This window comes from Archocentrus centrarchus, chromosome 9 (assembly GCF_007364275.1).
Source record: "Archocentrus centrarchus isolate MPI-CPG fArcCen1 chromosome 9, fArcCen1, whole genome shotgun sequence".
In the NCBI taxonomy this organism is placed as follows: domain Eukaryota; kingdom Metazoa; phylum Chordata; class Actinopteri; order Cichliformes; family Cichlidae; genus Archocentrus; species Archocentrus centrarchus.
This window is the reverse complement of record NC_044354.1, coordinates 18,524,890-18,538,645: the sequence shown is the minus strand read 5'-3', so window position 1 is coordinate 18,538,645 and position 13,756 is coordinate 18,524,890. Positions and strand designations below refer to the sequence as shown.

Here is a 13,756-nt window from a genome sequence, read left to right as displayed (position 1 = left end):
ACTACATAACTGTGCTTTAATACTCCCAGGTTGGGAAACGGTAATTTAATTAATTCTCATGAGTGCATCATGACCCAACTGGTCTACTTACAGGTCTTGCACATACTTGCCTTTTTCTCATTTTCAGTGGAAAAGAATTGAGAGGAGTAGTGGGAATTGGTGCAGTCTGTGTTAAGCTCTGTTTACAGCTTTCATATGTTCTTTACTTAATTTTGTATTTGTGTCCAGTATGTTTATGTGCCAATAGTTTACACTTACTAAGTTTTTCTACTTAGGCGCAATTACCACTGGAATCACACTTGTGTATAAACATTGCCTTTGTTTGTATACATATATTCTCACAGTTGACATAGGTCAATTGCAAACTCTATTTTCATCCATCCACATGAAAGAGGTAACAAGCAGTTTAACCTACTGCTGCATATTATAACATTTACAATAATTACAGGCATTTTTTGTAATTTGATTTAGTACAAATACACAGGAACCTTGACTGCACTGTGAAACATGCAATGCGTGAAGCTGTGCAATGCAGATCAGGATCATATAAAAGCAGTGTGAGGTTTATGTATGAAAGAGGAACAAAGATTAGCGCAGCTGCAGGTATTATCAAAAACAGCATCATAAAATTGCAAGACTCTATCATTTAATTTAATTTATTTGCTTGTAAACAGATAAATATTGAAAATGTTTTTTTGTTTGTTTGCTAAACTTAAGCTATCATGGTGATGGCTATGTCTTGCTTTTTTTTTTTTTTAATTGGTTAATGATCTGCTAGTGCTGTAGTCTGCTAGTATTATATTGCAACAAGGGTCCAAGGGTCAAAGGTTTTTCTCCTGAACTGCATAAATCCTGTTTCTCTGCTCAAACACAGACCAACAAGCCATGTCCAAGACCACGGAGCCCCAAACACGCAGCTGTGAGTAGAAACCTCTTTCAGATTTGTAGCCAGATGATGCGCACATACTCATAAGAAGATTGAAATGGGACTGAACCTGTTCTTTTCCCGATATTTTATTGCATTATAAAATATGTAATAGCTCTGTGTTTAGTAACTGGTGAATTGAGCTCACTCCATCCTGTTTCTACATAAACACTAAAACCTAGAAGCCTCTGCAAGAGGCTGCTTTTGGTTTCAGCTGACAAAGAACAAGACTAAGTAAATCAAAATCTCAAGTACAATTAAAAAAAAATGCTTCGAGATATGTGGCACTATTATACTTTGGTGCATCCCCTTTAAAAAGAGAGGTAGTTTGATAGCATCAGTTGTTAAAAAAAAAAATAAATAAAAAAAAATAAAAAAGCTCATTCTTTACAGTTACACACAAAATATAGGTGTGCATTTAGATAATGCAGTTTCTCCTGCTCGTCATAATGTTGCATTTCTAAATCGGAGTTGCAAGTTCCAAAAAGACGTGTTGGCATTTTGTATTGTTCCTGCTCCAAGGACTCCTGCTGAATCAGAGCTGGGAAAAGAATATGCACAATGTCTCATTAACAGCTTTTAGTCATTCTCAGCTGTTAACTCAAAGACCGGCTGACAGGCCCCTACACAGTTAAAAATGAAAAGAACATAAATTAAAAAGATGCGCGGGATTATAGCAGCAAATTCTAACGAGGTCATTCATTTGTATCCTGACATACTGTTGGTGCTAGAAGGAAAACAATTCATTAAAGAAATAGCTGTTGCAAATAAACTACTGTTGCTCTAGTGATTACCCAAAAATGAAATATATATATACATATATATATATATATTACAAAAAAGCAATACCTGAAGCTATTATCCACAGTAATTCTGGGCTTGTCAGTGCTGCTGTTTTGTTTTCAAGAAACTTAATTCTGAATGTAGCAGTAGGAAGCTCAGAAAATAGCATCCTAAAAATGACAGCACGCACTTAGGCGTCATTTGCAATGCTGCTGTAATCACATTCGAACCTCACCGAATCAACATAGTAAGAGATTGTTAAAGCCTACTGTGGTTATACCTCTATTACACAGTCCCATTTTTTATTGCCTGTTGTATTTGTGTCTTAGGAATGAGCAGAAGTCTCGCTCTGCTGATTTGTTGCAATAACGTGGTCAGAAAAAATGTGATATTGTACGCTAAGCTCAGCGTGGTGCCCCCTACTGAACCTCAATGATTTGCTTTTGCTAATCACGTCACTCTCATATATATTTTACAGTCCACATTATGAGGAGAGATATGAGATAATGAACAGGAATGGGTTATTGAATAACAGATAAGACAGGCAGTGCAGGTGTCATTCGTAGTGCATGACCCCCAGAGAGCCATGTTTTCATACTAGCAGGAGCTGTTAAAGCCCAAACTGTCTCCTATTGCAGATAATGTTTGTTTCACAAAACCACTTTCCTTCACATGTAGAGTTTATATGTTTCATTTGAGGATAACCAAACACCCAAAGAGTCAACAAAGGACATACTGGATTTAGTTGTTTGCACAATTATGTCACAATAAATTTTAAGGTTTGTTATTTTGTCACATCCAAGGCACCCTGTTAATATTATCACGTGGTTTGTGTGTAGGATCTATCCTCACAGTTCTTCCTCACAGTCCATAGCAACATACTACCCCTCATCAACCGACATGTGTATAATATAGTGTTGAGTGATTCTCCTCTCCACTCTCAGTATCGAGTAGGCAGCGATGTCCGCAGGCCAGTGGACTCGAATGCTTGGCACCTCTGGTCTGCTCTGGGGAGGAAACCCCCGATCCCATCCCTACTACCATAAAGGGAACTATTCCAGCTTGGATCAATGGGAGCTTTCTGAGAAATGGTCCTGGGAAATTTGAATTTGGAACAGACAGGTATTTGAGGATTACTGTGAAAAACTTTATTTGCACTGAACTTTGCTCGCACAGTAAACTGTAAACACATCCCTGTAGAAAGAAACTGTGGTTTTCCCCGTCAGTGTTTATTCAACAAGGTACTGATTCCTCCAATGCCAAATATTTTTCACTCTCTACAGTCCCATAGTGCTCACATCATTCCCTCTGCTTTGTCTTACACAAATATTCTGCAGAGAAATTAATTCTCTTTTTCTCCCTCAGATACACACATTGGTTTGATGGCATGGCCATGATGCACAGGTTCCACATCTGTGAGGGCAATGTCACTTACAGCAGCCGCTTCCTTAGAAGTGACTCATTTATCCAAAATTCAGAGAAGAATCGCATCGTGGTTTCAGAGTTTGGGACATTAGCCATGCCTGATCCCTGCAAGAACATCTTTGCTCGTTTCTTGTCACGCTTTCAGACTCCTAGTATGTGTGTCTTCTTTACACATTGCAGATTCCCATGTGTACTCAGCTTCTGTACAACACTGTGTACCACTAGCTGGCCCAGCTGTCTTGGCTAATTATAGATCAATCTCCAACCTTCCTTTTGTCTCAAAAATTCTTGAAAGAGTAGTTGCAAACCCGCTAACTGATCATCTGTAGAGAAATGCTTTATTCATCACAGTGCGGAAACTGGTGAAGGTTACAAATGATCTTCTTAAGGCCTCTGACAGTGGACTCATCTCTGTGCTTGTCCAGCTAGACCTCAGTGCAGTGCTCAATATGTTTGACCATAATATTTTATTCACAGGGTTTGGTGTTAGGATCAATTTTATTTACATTTTACATGCTTCCTATAGGTAGTATTATTAGAAGGCATGGCATACTTTTTTCATTGCTATGCAGATGATACCCAGCTTTATCTATCCATAAAACCAGAAGACACACACCAATTAGTAAAAGTGCAGGAATGTCTTAAAGACATAAAGACCCAGTTGACCTCCAATTTCCTGCTTTTAAATTCAGATGAAATTGAGATTATTGTGTTTGGCCCTAAAAATCTAAGAAACATGGTGTCTAACCAGATACTTTCTCTGGATGGCATTACTATGGCCTCCAGTAAGACTGAGGAATCTTGGAGTCATTTTTGACCAGGATATGTCCTTCAATGCACATATTAAACAAATATGTAGGACTGCTTTCTTGCATTTGCACAATAAGTCTAAAATGAGAAACATTCTGTCTCAGAGTGATACTGAAAAATGCATTTATTGCTTCCAGACTGGAATATTGTAATTCATTATTATCAGCTTGTCCTAAAAGCTTTCTGAAAAGCCTTCAGCTTTCAGGCCCCTCTTCTGTGGAACCAGCTTGCAGTTTGGATTTGGGAGACAGACACCCTCTCTACTTTTAAAATTAGTCTTAAAACTTTCCTTTATGATAAAGCTTATAGTTAGGGCTGGATCAGGTGACCGTGAACCCTCCTTTAGTCACGCTGCAATAGGCCTAGGCTGCTGTGTTTATTCTTCACTCACTTCTTTTAAGTCTCTTTGTATTTATACCCAACTCTACATTTAATCATAAATTATTATTAATCCCTGGCTTTCTTCCACAGTGTGTCTTTTATCCTGTCTCCTTCCCCTCACCCCCAACCAGTAGCAGCAGATGGCTGCAGCAGATGGCCTGATTCTGCCGGAGGTTTCTTCCTGTTAAAAGGGAGTTTTTCCTTCCCACTGTCGCCAAGTGCTTGCTCATAGGGGCTTTGTATTGATTGTTGGGGTTTTCTCTTTATTATTGTAGGCTCTTTACCTAATAGTATAAAGTGGCTTGAGGCAACTGATGTTGTGATTTGGTGCTATATAAATAAAACTGACTTGAGTTGAATTGGAAATACAGTGTTAAACCATTTATTAGATCAGGTTACCAGTCTAGAGTAAAAATCAAACAAAAATCTGAGAAGAAAAGTGTATATGGACATTTTCTTTAGTGCTCAGCGTCTTGCAAAATGCTTTTTCAGACAAATGAGAGCTGGTGCATTACATTATATTTTCAACTGAGGTAAAGAGAGCACACGTCAATATTTGTGAGTTTGGACCTCTTGTGTATACTGTAAGGGAATGTGGATCAAAAGAATGCCATAAAGTGTTCTGCTAAAGAGCTACATTTGATATGTTCCATCTTCTATATATGTGTGAACAGAGGCAACAGATAATGCCAATGTGAACTTTGTCAAGTACAAGGGGGACTATTACGTGAGTACAGAAACCAACTACATGAGGAGAGTAGATCCACAAAGCCTGGAGACAAAGGAAAAAGTGAGTCAGTGGTATTATTAGAAATATTTGTGTCTTGATGAGTGACTAAGATGTTCTAGCTTTTATAATGATCAAAATGGTTATTTTATTTCTATGTAAGGTGGACTGGAGTCAGTATATTGCTGTCAACTCAGCTACAGCTCATCCACACTATGACCGCGAAGGTGCCGTGTACAACATGGGCAATTCACACAGCAGAAGAGGTAACCCGTCTTTGCTCTTTTCTTCTCAGCTGTTCACCATGTTCAGCCATGATTAGAATTTATATGATGTTCAGGAGCAGGACCACACCCCAAAAAGTCACATTCCTGTGATGTGTCTACAGCTGCCTACTTGCCCAACACACGTTTGTTCTCTTCCAACAGCAGCCCCCAAACCCACTCCTGTCTGTAGGCTCCCTGTGGCTTCTATATACCAGGCATTAATTGGATATTCTCTGGTGACAACTTTACAAACCCTTTTAAAGCCCTACTGACAACCACAAAATGCCATATCACGTCCATTTTCTCAACAAATTTTTTCCTCTGAGTTCCTCAGTGCAACACTTGGCACCATCAGGTTTCAGGGTTCTTGCCATCAAGATACTCAAGGTCTCCTCCTCCAAAACTTTCTTCTTACCCCTTCCTGCAGCAAACATCAACTGCTCCCCTTTAGGGGGTCACTTTGATTCCACCCCATGCATCATTCCTCTGGGCCACTCATTCATTTTTCACTTGCTCTCACTTGCATCATCCACACCCTTGCTTCTTTTTACAATCACTCTTGACAGCTTGTGTGGCTCCCACAATATTCTCATGTCAACTTAAATAGCATCTTCTTTTGGGATCTAATGTCCCACAAATGCAAGAGCTCCACATAGATTTTTCTTTTTTGCTGGTTTTGCTCGGTAATATGGAAAAAGGTGATTCTATGCTAAATGGCCTTATAGGTTCAGTCCACATCGCTCTAATTTTACCTTGACTTCAGTTTTTGAAATCTACTACTCAGTAGCACTGGAGTTCTTCTCTGGGGCCGCGAATGGAAAGAGATCTATTCTCACGCCTTCTGACAACTGTAGTTGACATATTAATCAAAGGTCAAAGCAGCTTTCACCTTTATGCTTTGTCTAACCTTGCTACATTCAGAACCTCGTCTCATTTCCAGTTTCAACCTACTTTTTCCAATTTTCGACATTGCTTCTTCTTTTTCCGTGCCAGTCTGTCCCTGTCAGTTGAAATGTGTACAGTAAAGGTTTATCTCAGCTGCATCTTCATTATCTGCATCATTACCTCAGCGTCAAATGTGTCTTTAAAGCACTCGCTGTCTCTAATTAACTTTTGATGTCCACTTCATCTTCATCACACTTAGTTCACAACAACCACCAGGCACGTACACTTAAATCCATTCGATCCAGGCCAGCATCTATGTGTAACAGACCATTGCTTGCTTTTTCAGTTAAGGAGAGTTAAACTGTCACAATAATAAATACAGGCAGTGGTTTGTTAAAGTTGCATCTGAGCAATTAGTGCAGTTCAATTTTGTAATTCTCAGCACACTTCCCCTTCTAGTCTTCTTACTGTCCCCACAGTTCAGACACAATGCCAACTTGTCATCACTTTCCCCAGAATTTGCCATTTTTTTCTTATTCTGTAATTCTTTCCTTATTGGAATAACCACATCTGCTTCCCCTCTCCTCCCAGACCACCTAATCATGGGTCTCTGGTCTTCCCAAATCTACCAGTTGCTCATGCTCATGCTCTTTATGGATCTGGCAGGTCCAGGACCTACCACTGATCCTCATAGAGGCCTTCAGCCTTGTTGATTCCTTTTCATCTGTCATCTTCATTATGTATAACTGCCAATATTTTCATACTGAAGATGACAGATGAATGAAGCATTGGCATTTGGAGTGGTACTCGCTTGTGAATTGTCTGTATGCCCACTAAACATGTTTAAGGATATTTATAGTTCTGTTCTCAGGTTTGTCTCTATGTATCTTTGCATGTTAGTGCTTTAAAATAAAGTCAGCCTAACAACACAAGGCGCTTTTGGACACTCTCTAGGATTCTTCTACAACATCATCCGTGTGCCTCCTCCCGAGGAGAAGGCAGCAATGCAGGACTCAGCTGACCTGACTGGAGCCAAAGTGATCTGCTCCATCCCTGCAGCTGATCCTAGGAAACCTTCCTATTTTCACAGCTTTGGTGAGAAACACATTACAGCATAACAAAGAGCCCCCCCCCCCCCCCCTTTTTTTAAGTTGTCTGCATGCTGGATGTGAACTGAAGCAAAATTAATGAATTCTGGGAGAGGTTTTGCTTTTTCCCTGCACTGGCAGGGTGAATCTACTTCACTGAAACTTTTTAATGCTCTTATTAATCACTGATTTTAATTCCAGCCTCGCACTTCTTTTTGTCATTCACAGCTCCTTTGTCTTTCCTTTTAGCTCTCTATATCTCTCTCCTCTTTTTAATTATGCCTCTAACTTACACAAAAATTTTCACGCTTTTCTCAGCTAAGTATTTACTGTAGTTTCTTCCCTGGCTTAATCTGACAGGACTCTTAACAAGATAGACATAATTTGTATTTTAATGCTTTGATGTTTTGTTGTCTGAATGTAATTCAGTTTTTGCTTGTCTATACACTCACTGGCCCCTTAGATTCAACAAGGTGCTGGAAACATTCCTCAGAGATTTCAGTCCATATTGACATGATAGCATCACACAGTTTTGTCCAGATTTGTCTCCCATTCCATGACATCCTGATGAAGGTGCTCTGTTCAGATCTGGTGACTGTGGAGGCCATTTGAGTATAGTGAACTTACTTTCATGTTCAAAAAAATAGTTTGAGATGATCTGAGTTTTGTGAAAGCAACCATCGGATGGATGCACTGCGGCCATAATGGGATGGATATGGTCAACAACAATATGTCAGGTAGGCTGTGGTGTTTAAATAATGCTCAGTTGGTACTAAGGGAGCCAAAGTGTGGCTCAAAATATCCCAACACCATTATCCCACCAGCAGCCTGAATCATGCTTTCATTGCTGTTTACACCAAATTCTGACCCTCCTGTTCAAATGTTGCAGCAGAGATCAAGATTCATCAGAACAGGCAATGTTTTTCCAAACTTCTATTGTCCGATTTTGGTGACCCTGTGCAAATTGTAGCCTCATCCTCCTGTTCTTAGTTGACAGGAGCTTAGCTAATGAATGGCTGTCTTGCCTTCCTATCAACTGGAAGCAGTCTGGAGGCATTTTTGCCCAGAGAAAGGCTGCTCTCTGGATATTTTCTCTTTTTTGAGCAATTGTCTGTAAAGCCATGCGATGGTTGTGTGGGAATGTCCCAGCAGATGAGAGGTTTCTGAAACACTCAAACCAGCCTGTCTGAGGATTGTACCAGCCTGTCAATTCTGATGCTTGCTTCGAACTTCAGCAGGTTGTCTTGACCATGTCTAAATAAGTTGCTGCATGTTATTGGCTGATGAGCTAACATGCAGTTGAACAGGTGTACCTAACAAATTTGGATTGAGTGTAGATATCTATAAAAGATCTATAAGACTATTGATAACCATTTATGGAATGTTTAATTAGCATCTGCTGGGAGAGCTAATACTCGTAACCCTGGATTTGAGTAAAGTCAATATCATAAAAAGCTTAGCATGTAATATGAAGGTTGTAGCTGTGAAGGAAGCTTTAGCAGACTTTATTAACAAGTTAAACTGACCATGAGACGGCTGAGGTAGAACAGGTCATCTACTAATCAGAAGGTCGGTAATTCAATCCCTGGCTTGTCCAGTCTGTGTACCAAAGGCAAGATACTGAACCCTGAGTTGCTCCTGATGTGTTCATGTGTGAATGTCAGATAGAAAGCATGTAGATGCAGAAAAAGAACCAGTCCATTTACCATGACTGGACTTTACCAGTCAGCTGAAGCAAGCAGTTGACAAACAAGCCACTGCTAATTGAGCTTATGCGAATGAAGGCTTCATTCTTTGGTTTGTCTAACCCAGTCTTGCCCCACTTGGCAAGACTTGCAGCAGTATACAATACTGCAGCAGTAGTTCCCTGATTATATCAGTCTATATTATCAGCAGACCACCCTTGTCCTGCCAGACTTACAGGCACCAAGAAATCCCACAAGTGAGGGGAACAGTGTGCAGCCATCCAGACTACATACTACATCTCTCAGCAGCGTAGATGGGTGTTTATATTTAGCGTTGGCTTTATGTGTTTATGTGCAAAAACAAATGTCTTGCGGTTTATGGCTGGAAACTAGTATTCTGTTTACATACAGATATGTACTGATAGGTGATAAATGAAAGGATGGTGAACAAATTTTGCATCATAATTTTTTGACAAAAATGAGGGGGTGCCCTTTAAAAGAATGGTGTTCCGTCACACCAATGGTGCACCAGAGAGGAGCATTCAAATTACTCGAGGTCGGTTTTGAAAGTTTTTCCTTTAATTCGTCACCCATCCATAAATCACTACTGAAATGATGTGAGCGTTACACTCTTGTCTCAACATAGTTCCCTCCACACTGCGCTAATTAGTTACACTACGTCTTTAACCGCAGTGGAATTCATAATTGGAACATGGCACGGCAGGTCTATCGTACACAAGTGTAAAAATAATATTTATGATGTGTAACAAGTCCCTCACATCTTTTTAATGCATCCATTGCTTACTTTGTGTGCCTCTCTCTCTCTCTCTCTCTCTCTAGTCATGTCGGAGAACTATATTGTGTTTGTTGAGCAGCCAATCAAGATAGACCTGCTGAAGTTCATGCTGTACAAAATACAGGGGAAGAGCTTTCACAAAGTCATGACCTGGGAGCCTCAGCATGGAATAATCTTCCATCTGGTCAACAGGCACACCGGAATGGTGACATATATAACATATATTTACTGTATGCAATCTAGTGTCAAACAGGAAGCTTGCAAACACAACCAGCTGCTGAGGAGTTGGAACAAACAAACAAAAAAAGAAAAAGAAAAAAAAGGAAAGCTGCAAGCTGATCTCTTCATGCACTATTACATTTTTTTCATATTTATTTTGATGAAACCACACTCTGATGGTGTAGCTTTCCTCATACGTTGTTGCTCTCAATTTTTTCATCTCATTACACAGCATACCCATTAAACATATAATAACAAACTTTCAAAATGATAAGGTGCAACTCAATAATATTCATGCCAAGCAGGGAGCTTGTCTTCAAAATGTAAAAAACAGCACATCACCTCCTTTATGTTTGCACAAAACCCTTTTTAACTTTGTCTTATTTTCTTAACATTATATGATTCTGAGTGTTCACTGGTTGATGTTATCGGTCTGACAGGCGAGTGAAGTGAAGTACTGTACAGCACCAATGTTTACGCTGCATCAGATCAACGCTTTTGAGGACAGCGGGTTCTTGATTATGGACATGTGCTGTGGGGACGATGGTGAGCTCATTGGGGAGTTCACGCTGGAGAACCTCCGAAGAAATGCAGGAGAGGAAATGGATGAGGTAAATGCTTTCGGTTTCTTAGTTTGTTGTTAGTGAACAGCTCAGGTTGAAATGCTGGCTTTTACGAAATGACAACACAAGTGACTTCCACATAATGGTGTTTCTGTATCCATCATTGTTCAGCTAGCATATTGTTTTGCATTCATAACATTACCCTCCACCAACCCTGAAACCTAAAATATGAATCAGCAAGGATTTGTGGCGGATTTGTCTGTTTCTTAGGCATAGACTGTTCAATTGCCTCTGATGTTCTCTTATTTTTTTTCTTCTTCTTGCCTGTCAGTTTGCAAAGAAATACGTTTTGAGAATATATGTGATTTCAAATGTGGTGGAGTGTATTACTTTCATCAAAACACAGGAACATGATTTTGTGACAGTATTTTGTATCTGTTTGGGTGCGATTGTTCCCGAGGTTGCATCGCACCCTTTATTCAAAGGAGCTACACAGACAGTTTTTCACGATGATTTCTTTTGGCAGTTTTACAACTCACTGTGCAGAAATCTCCCAAGAAGATATGTCCTACCTCTGACCGTGGATGAACGAACTCCTTTAGATCAAAATCTTATCACTTTACATAACTGTAAAGCCACAGCGAGGAAGACAAAACATGGAGAGGTAGGATCCAATGGTGTGCACAGTGCAATGCATTTTCTGCATTTAGTAGTAATATGTTTAACTGTACATCACTGGTTGTACTGGAATCTGGTGCAGAATGAGGCCTATAATGATGATAATACAAACAATTTACTCCCACAATTTCTATGCAATTATCCACCATGATGAAAGTTACTTTCTGCAAGAGAGTTACAGCAAATAAAAATGATGTATCCACTATTCAAGTGAATAATTAGAGTTTAAAGGCTTACGTATAGCTCACACACACTCACTCTCCACTTTCTTACAGCTGAGTAAAGCTGAAAGAAAAATGTGATCTTTTAGTTGTCATGACTACCCGTGTGACATCGTCCTCTGTTGTTGTTCTGAGAATGCATGCGGCAACTGAAAAACACCTGTGAAAGTGCTCCTGTGACCGGAGTCACAGAAAAAACTGAGAAAAACATTTCTTGGTCATTGCACGTGAAGCTACATTTATTTCAAAAGTAAAATTAAACAAAATTCATTTATTCCTAACTAACAAATGCTCTGGCCCTCATGCGGGAATCCATTCATTTACCTGTCATAGAGAACAATGCTCTACTGATTTTCAGTACTTATGGAAATCATATTTGTTAATGTGTCTCAAATTTTGGCTGAAACGCTGCACCGATCTGAGCAACATCCTGATCCTGCAGGTTTACGTGACCCACGAGGAGCTTCACAATGATGAGCTGCTGCAGTTCGGTGGCCTTGAGTTCCCTCAGATCAATTATCACCAGTACAATGGCAGACCTTACCGCTACTTCTACTCCTGTGGCTTTGGACACGTCTTCGGTGACTCCCTGCTCAAGATGGATGTCCACACCAAGGAGCTTAAGGTTCTCTATCAGTCAAAGAGTACACTTAAAGAAACCTCATTGTTAACTGGGCCGGGTATTACCACATCAAAGCTATTTCTACTTCTGTTTCTTTATCATTGTGAGGGCAGCACTAGGCTGTGAGCTGGTTTTCTAACATGAAACAGTTCAGAGTATGTTTATGTGATCTTCCCCGTCTAGGCGTGGCGTTATCCCGGCTTGTACCCGTCTGAGCCTGTCTTCGTTGCTTCGCCTAAAGCTACTGAGGAAGATGATGGAGTTGTCTTGTCTGTCATCATCACACCCAGAGAAGTAATTGAAACAATTTTCTCTGGGATATATTCACATTTTATGTTATCTGTGTGCCACTGTTACAGATCACCGTATAAGGGCCAGATGTCACGTGCTTTATGACATTTTGGGTCGCGTGTGGCCCACACAACATTTAACTGTGCCATAAAGTTAGCCATAAGTGCCCAAAGTAGTCTAGATTACACCAAAATGTGTCTGCTACCTGAGTCCACACTGGGATGCCTTTATAACTGTGAGTCATTTACTTTCACAAAGTGTTTTGTTTGTATTGTAATGCTTACTCTGAATTTCCTTAATCTCGCCCCTGGCAATACTACACTTAACACTTTTAAACAATAAACGCTAAACTGAAAAAGCCATCCTGGAAACTAACTGGAACTAAACTGAATTGGAAAAAAACAAATAAAAACTAATGAAAAATATAAACAAAAATCTGTTGTATATGATGATTTATAGAGAAAAAAATACACATTATAACAAACAGACTTTATTATGCTTTCATTGCAACCTGAGCAGACATATTTTTACTATGCACGGAGAAGACAAATGCTGTGGTACTCTCAATATCATTATAGTGAGGAGAGTTCTGTGACCTTTTTTTTTTTTTTTCAATAACATAATCTATCTCCTCTGTATCTGTTTCCAGGAGAAAAGTACTTTCCTGCTTGTTCTGGATGCCAAGACCTTCTCTGAGCTGGGCAGAGCAGAGGTCCCTGTCAATATCCCATATGGGACCCATGGTGTGTTTAACGAGATGGGCTAGATTTGCCACTCTTTGCAACTCTGTGGCAAATTGCTGAAATTGAACCCACAACCAGCCACTTTATCCACAAAATAGAAAATCTCTGTTGATGTCATTCCCTGTAAAACTCCTGAACTGTAAAAAAGACAGAAAGAAATAAGAGCTTGGAAAAACTGCAGACTCATGCTATTTGTTTGTGCCTCCTTGATGGGAATGGGTGCATGTCCTCACCGTGTGCTGCCATTACAGTTAGAAAGATGGCAATCTTTTGGAGACTAACAAGACAGAAAGCCCAGCATGGTATCGGAACACTGATATAGTTTGTCCTCTACGTGTCCTCATGATCTCTTGTAAGAATCTGAAATACTGCTTTCCTTTCAGTGCATACATTAAAATAAAATATGTTTCCCCTTCTGTTTTTTTTTTTTTTTTAGTTAAAGTGTTTTTGCTTCATCATACCACTGGAAATGCTATACTCCCAGGGAGAACAGAACAGCACTTAGGATACATAAAAATGCATCAGAGGAAATTCAATTTCTGTCAAAGTAATGTGATAGAAATGGACAACGTCTGAAATGCCTGGAAAACAAATGGAACTAACTGGTCGATGGCCTCCAGAGACTCTACCAGAGGTCACATCAGAAAT

The 13,756-nt window shown here is 39.7% G+C and overlaps 1 protein-coding gene across 1 annotated transcript; it reads left to right on the top strand.

The window, feature by feature from the left end:
- Positions 1–874: 874 nt before the first annotated feature.
- On the top strand, positions 875–13,514 carry LOC115785505 (beta,beta-carotene 9',10'-oxygenase-like). Its single transcript, XM_030737205.1, has 12 exons — positions 875–919; positions 2,653–2,830; positions 3,074–3,285; positions 4,999–5,114; positions 5,215–5,317; positions 7,157–7,297; positions 9,816–9,976; positions 10,431–10,601; positions 11,080–11,217; positions 11,895–12,077; positions 12,258–12,368; positions 13,015–13,514. Exons 1-12 carry the CDS (start codon positions 886–888, stop codon positions 13,129–13,131), a joined length of 1,665 nt encoding a protein of 554 aa, XP_030593065.1. The 5' UTR covers positions 875–885; the 3' UTR covers positions 13,132–13,514.
- Positions 13,515–13,756: the final 242 nt, after the last annotated feature.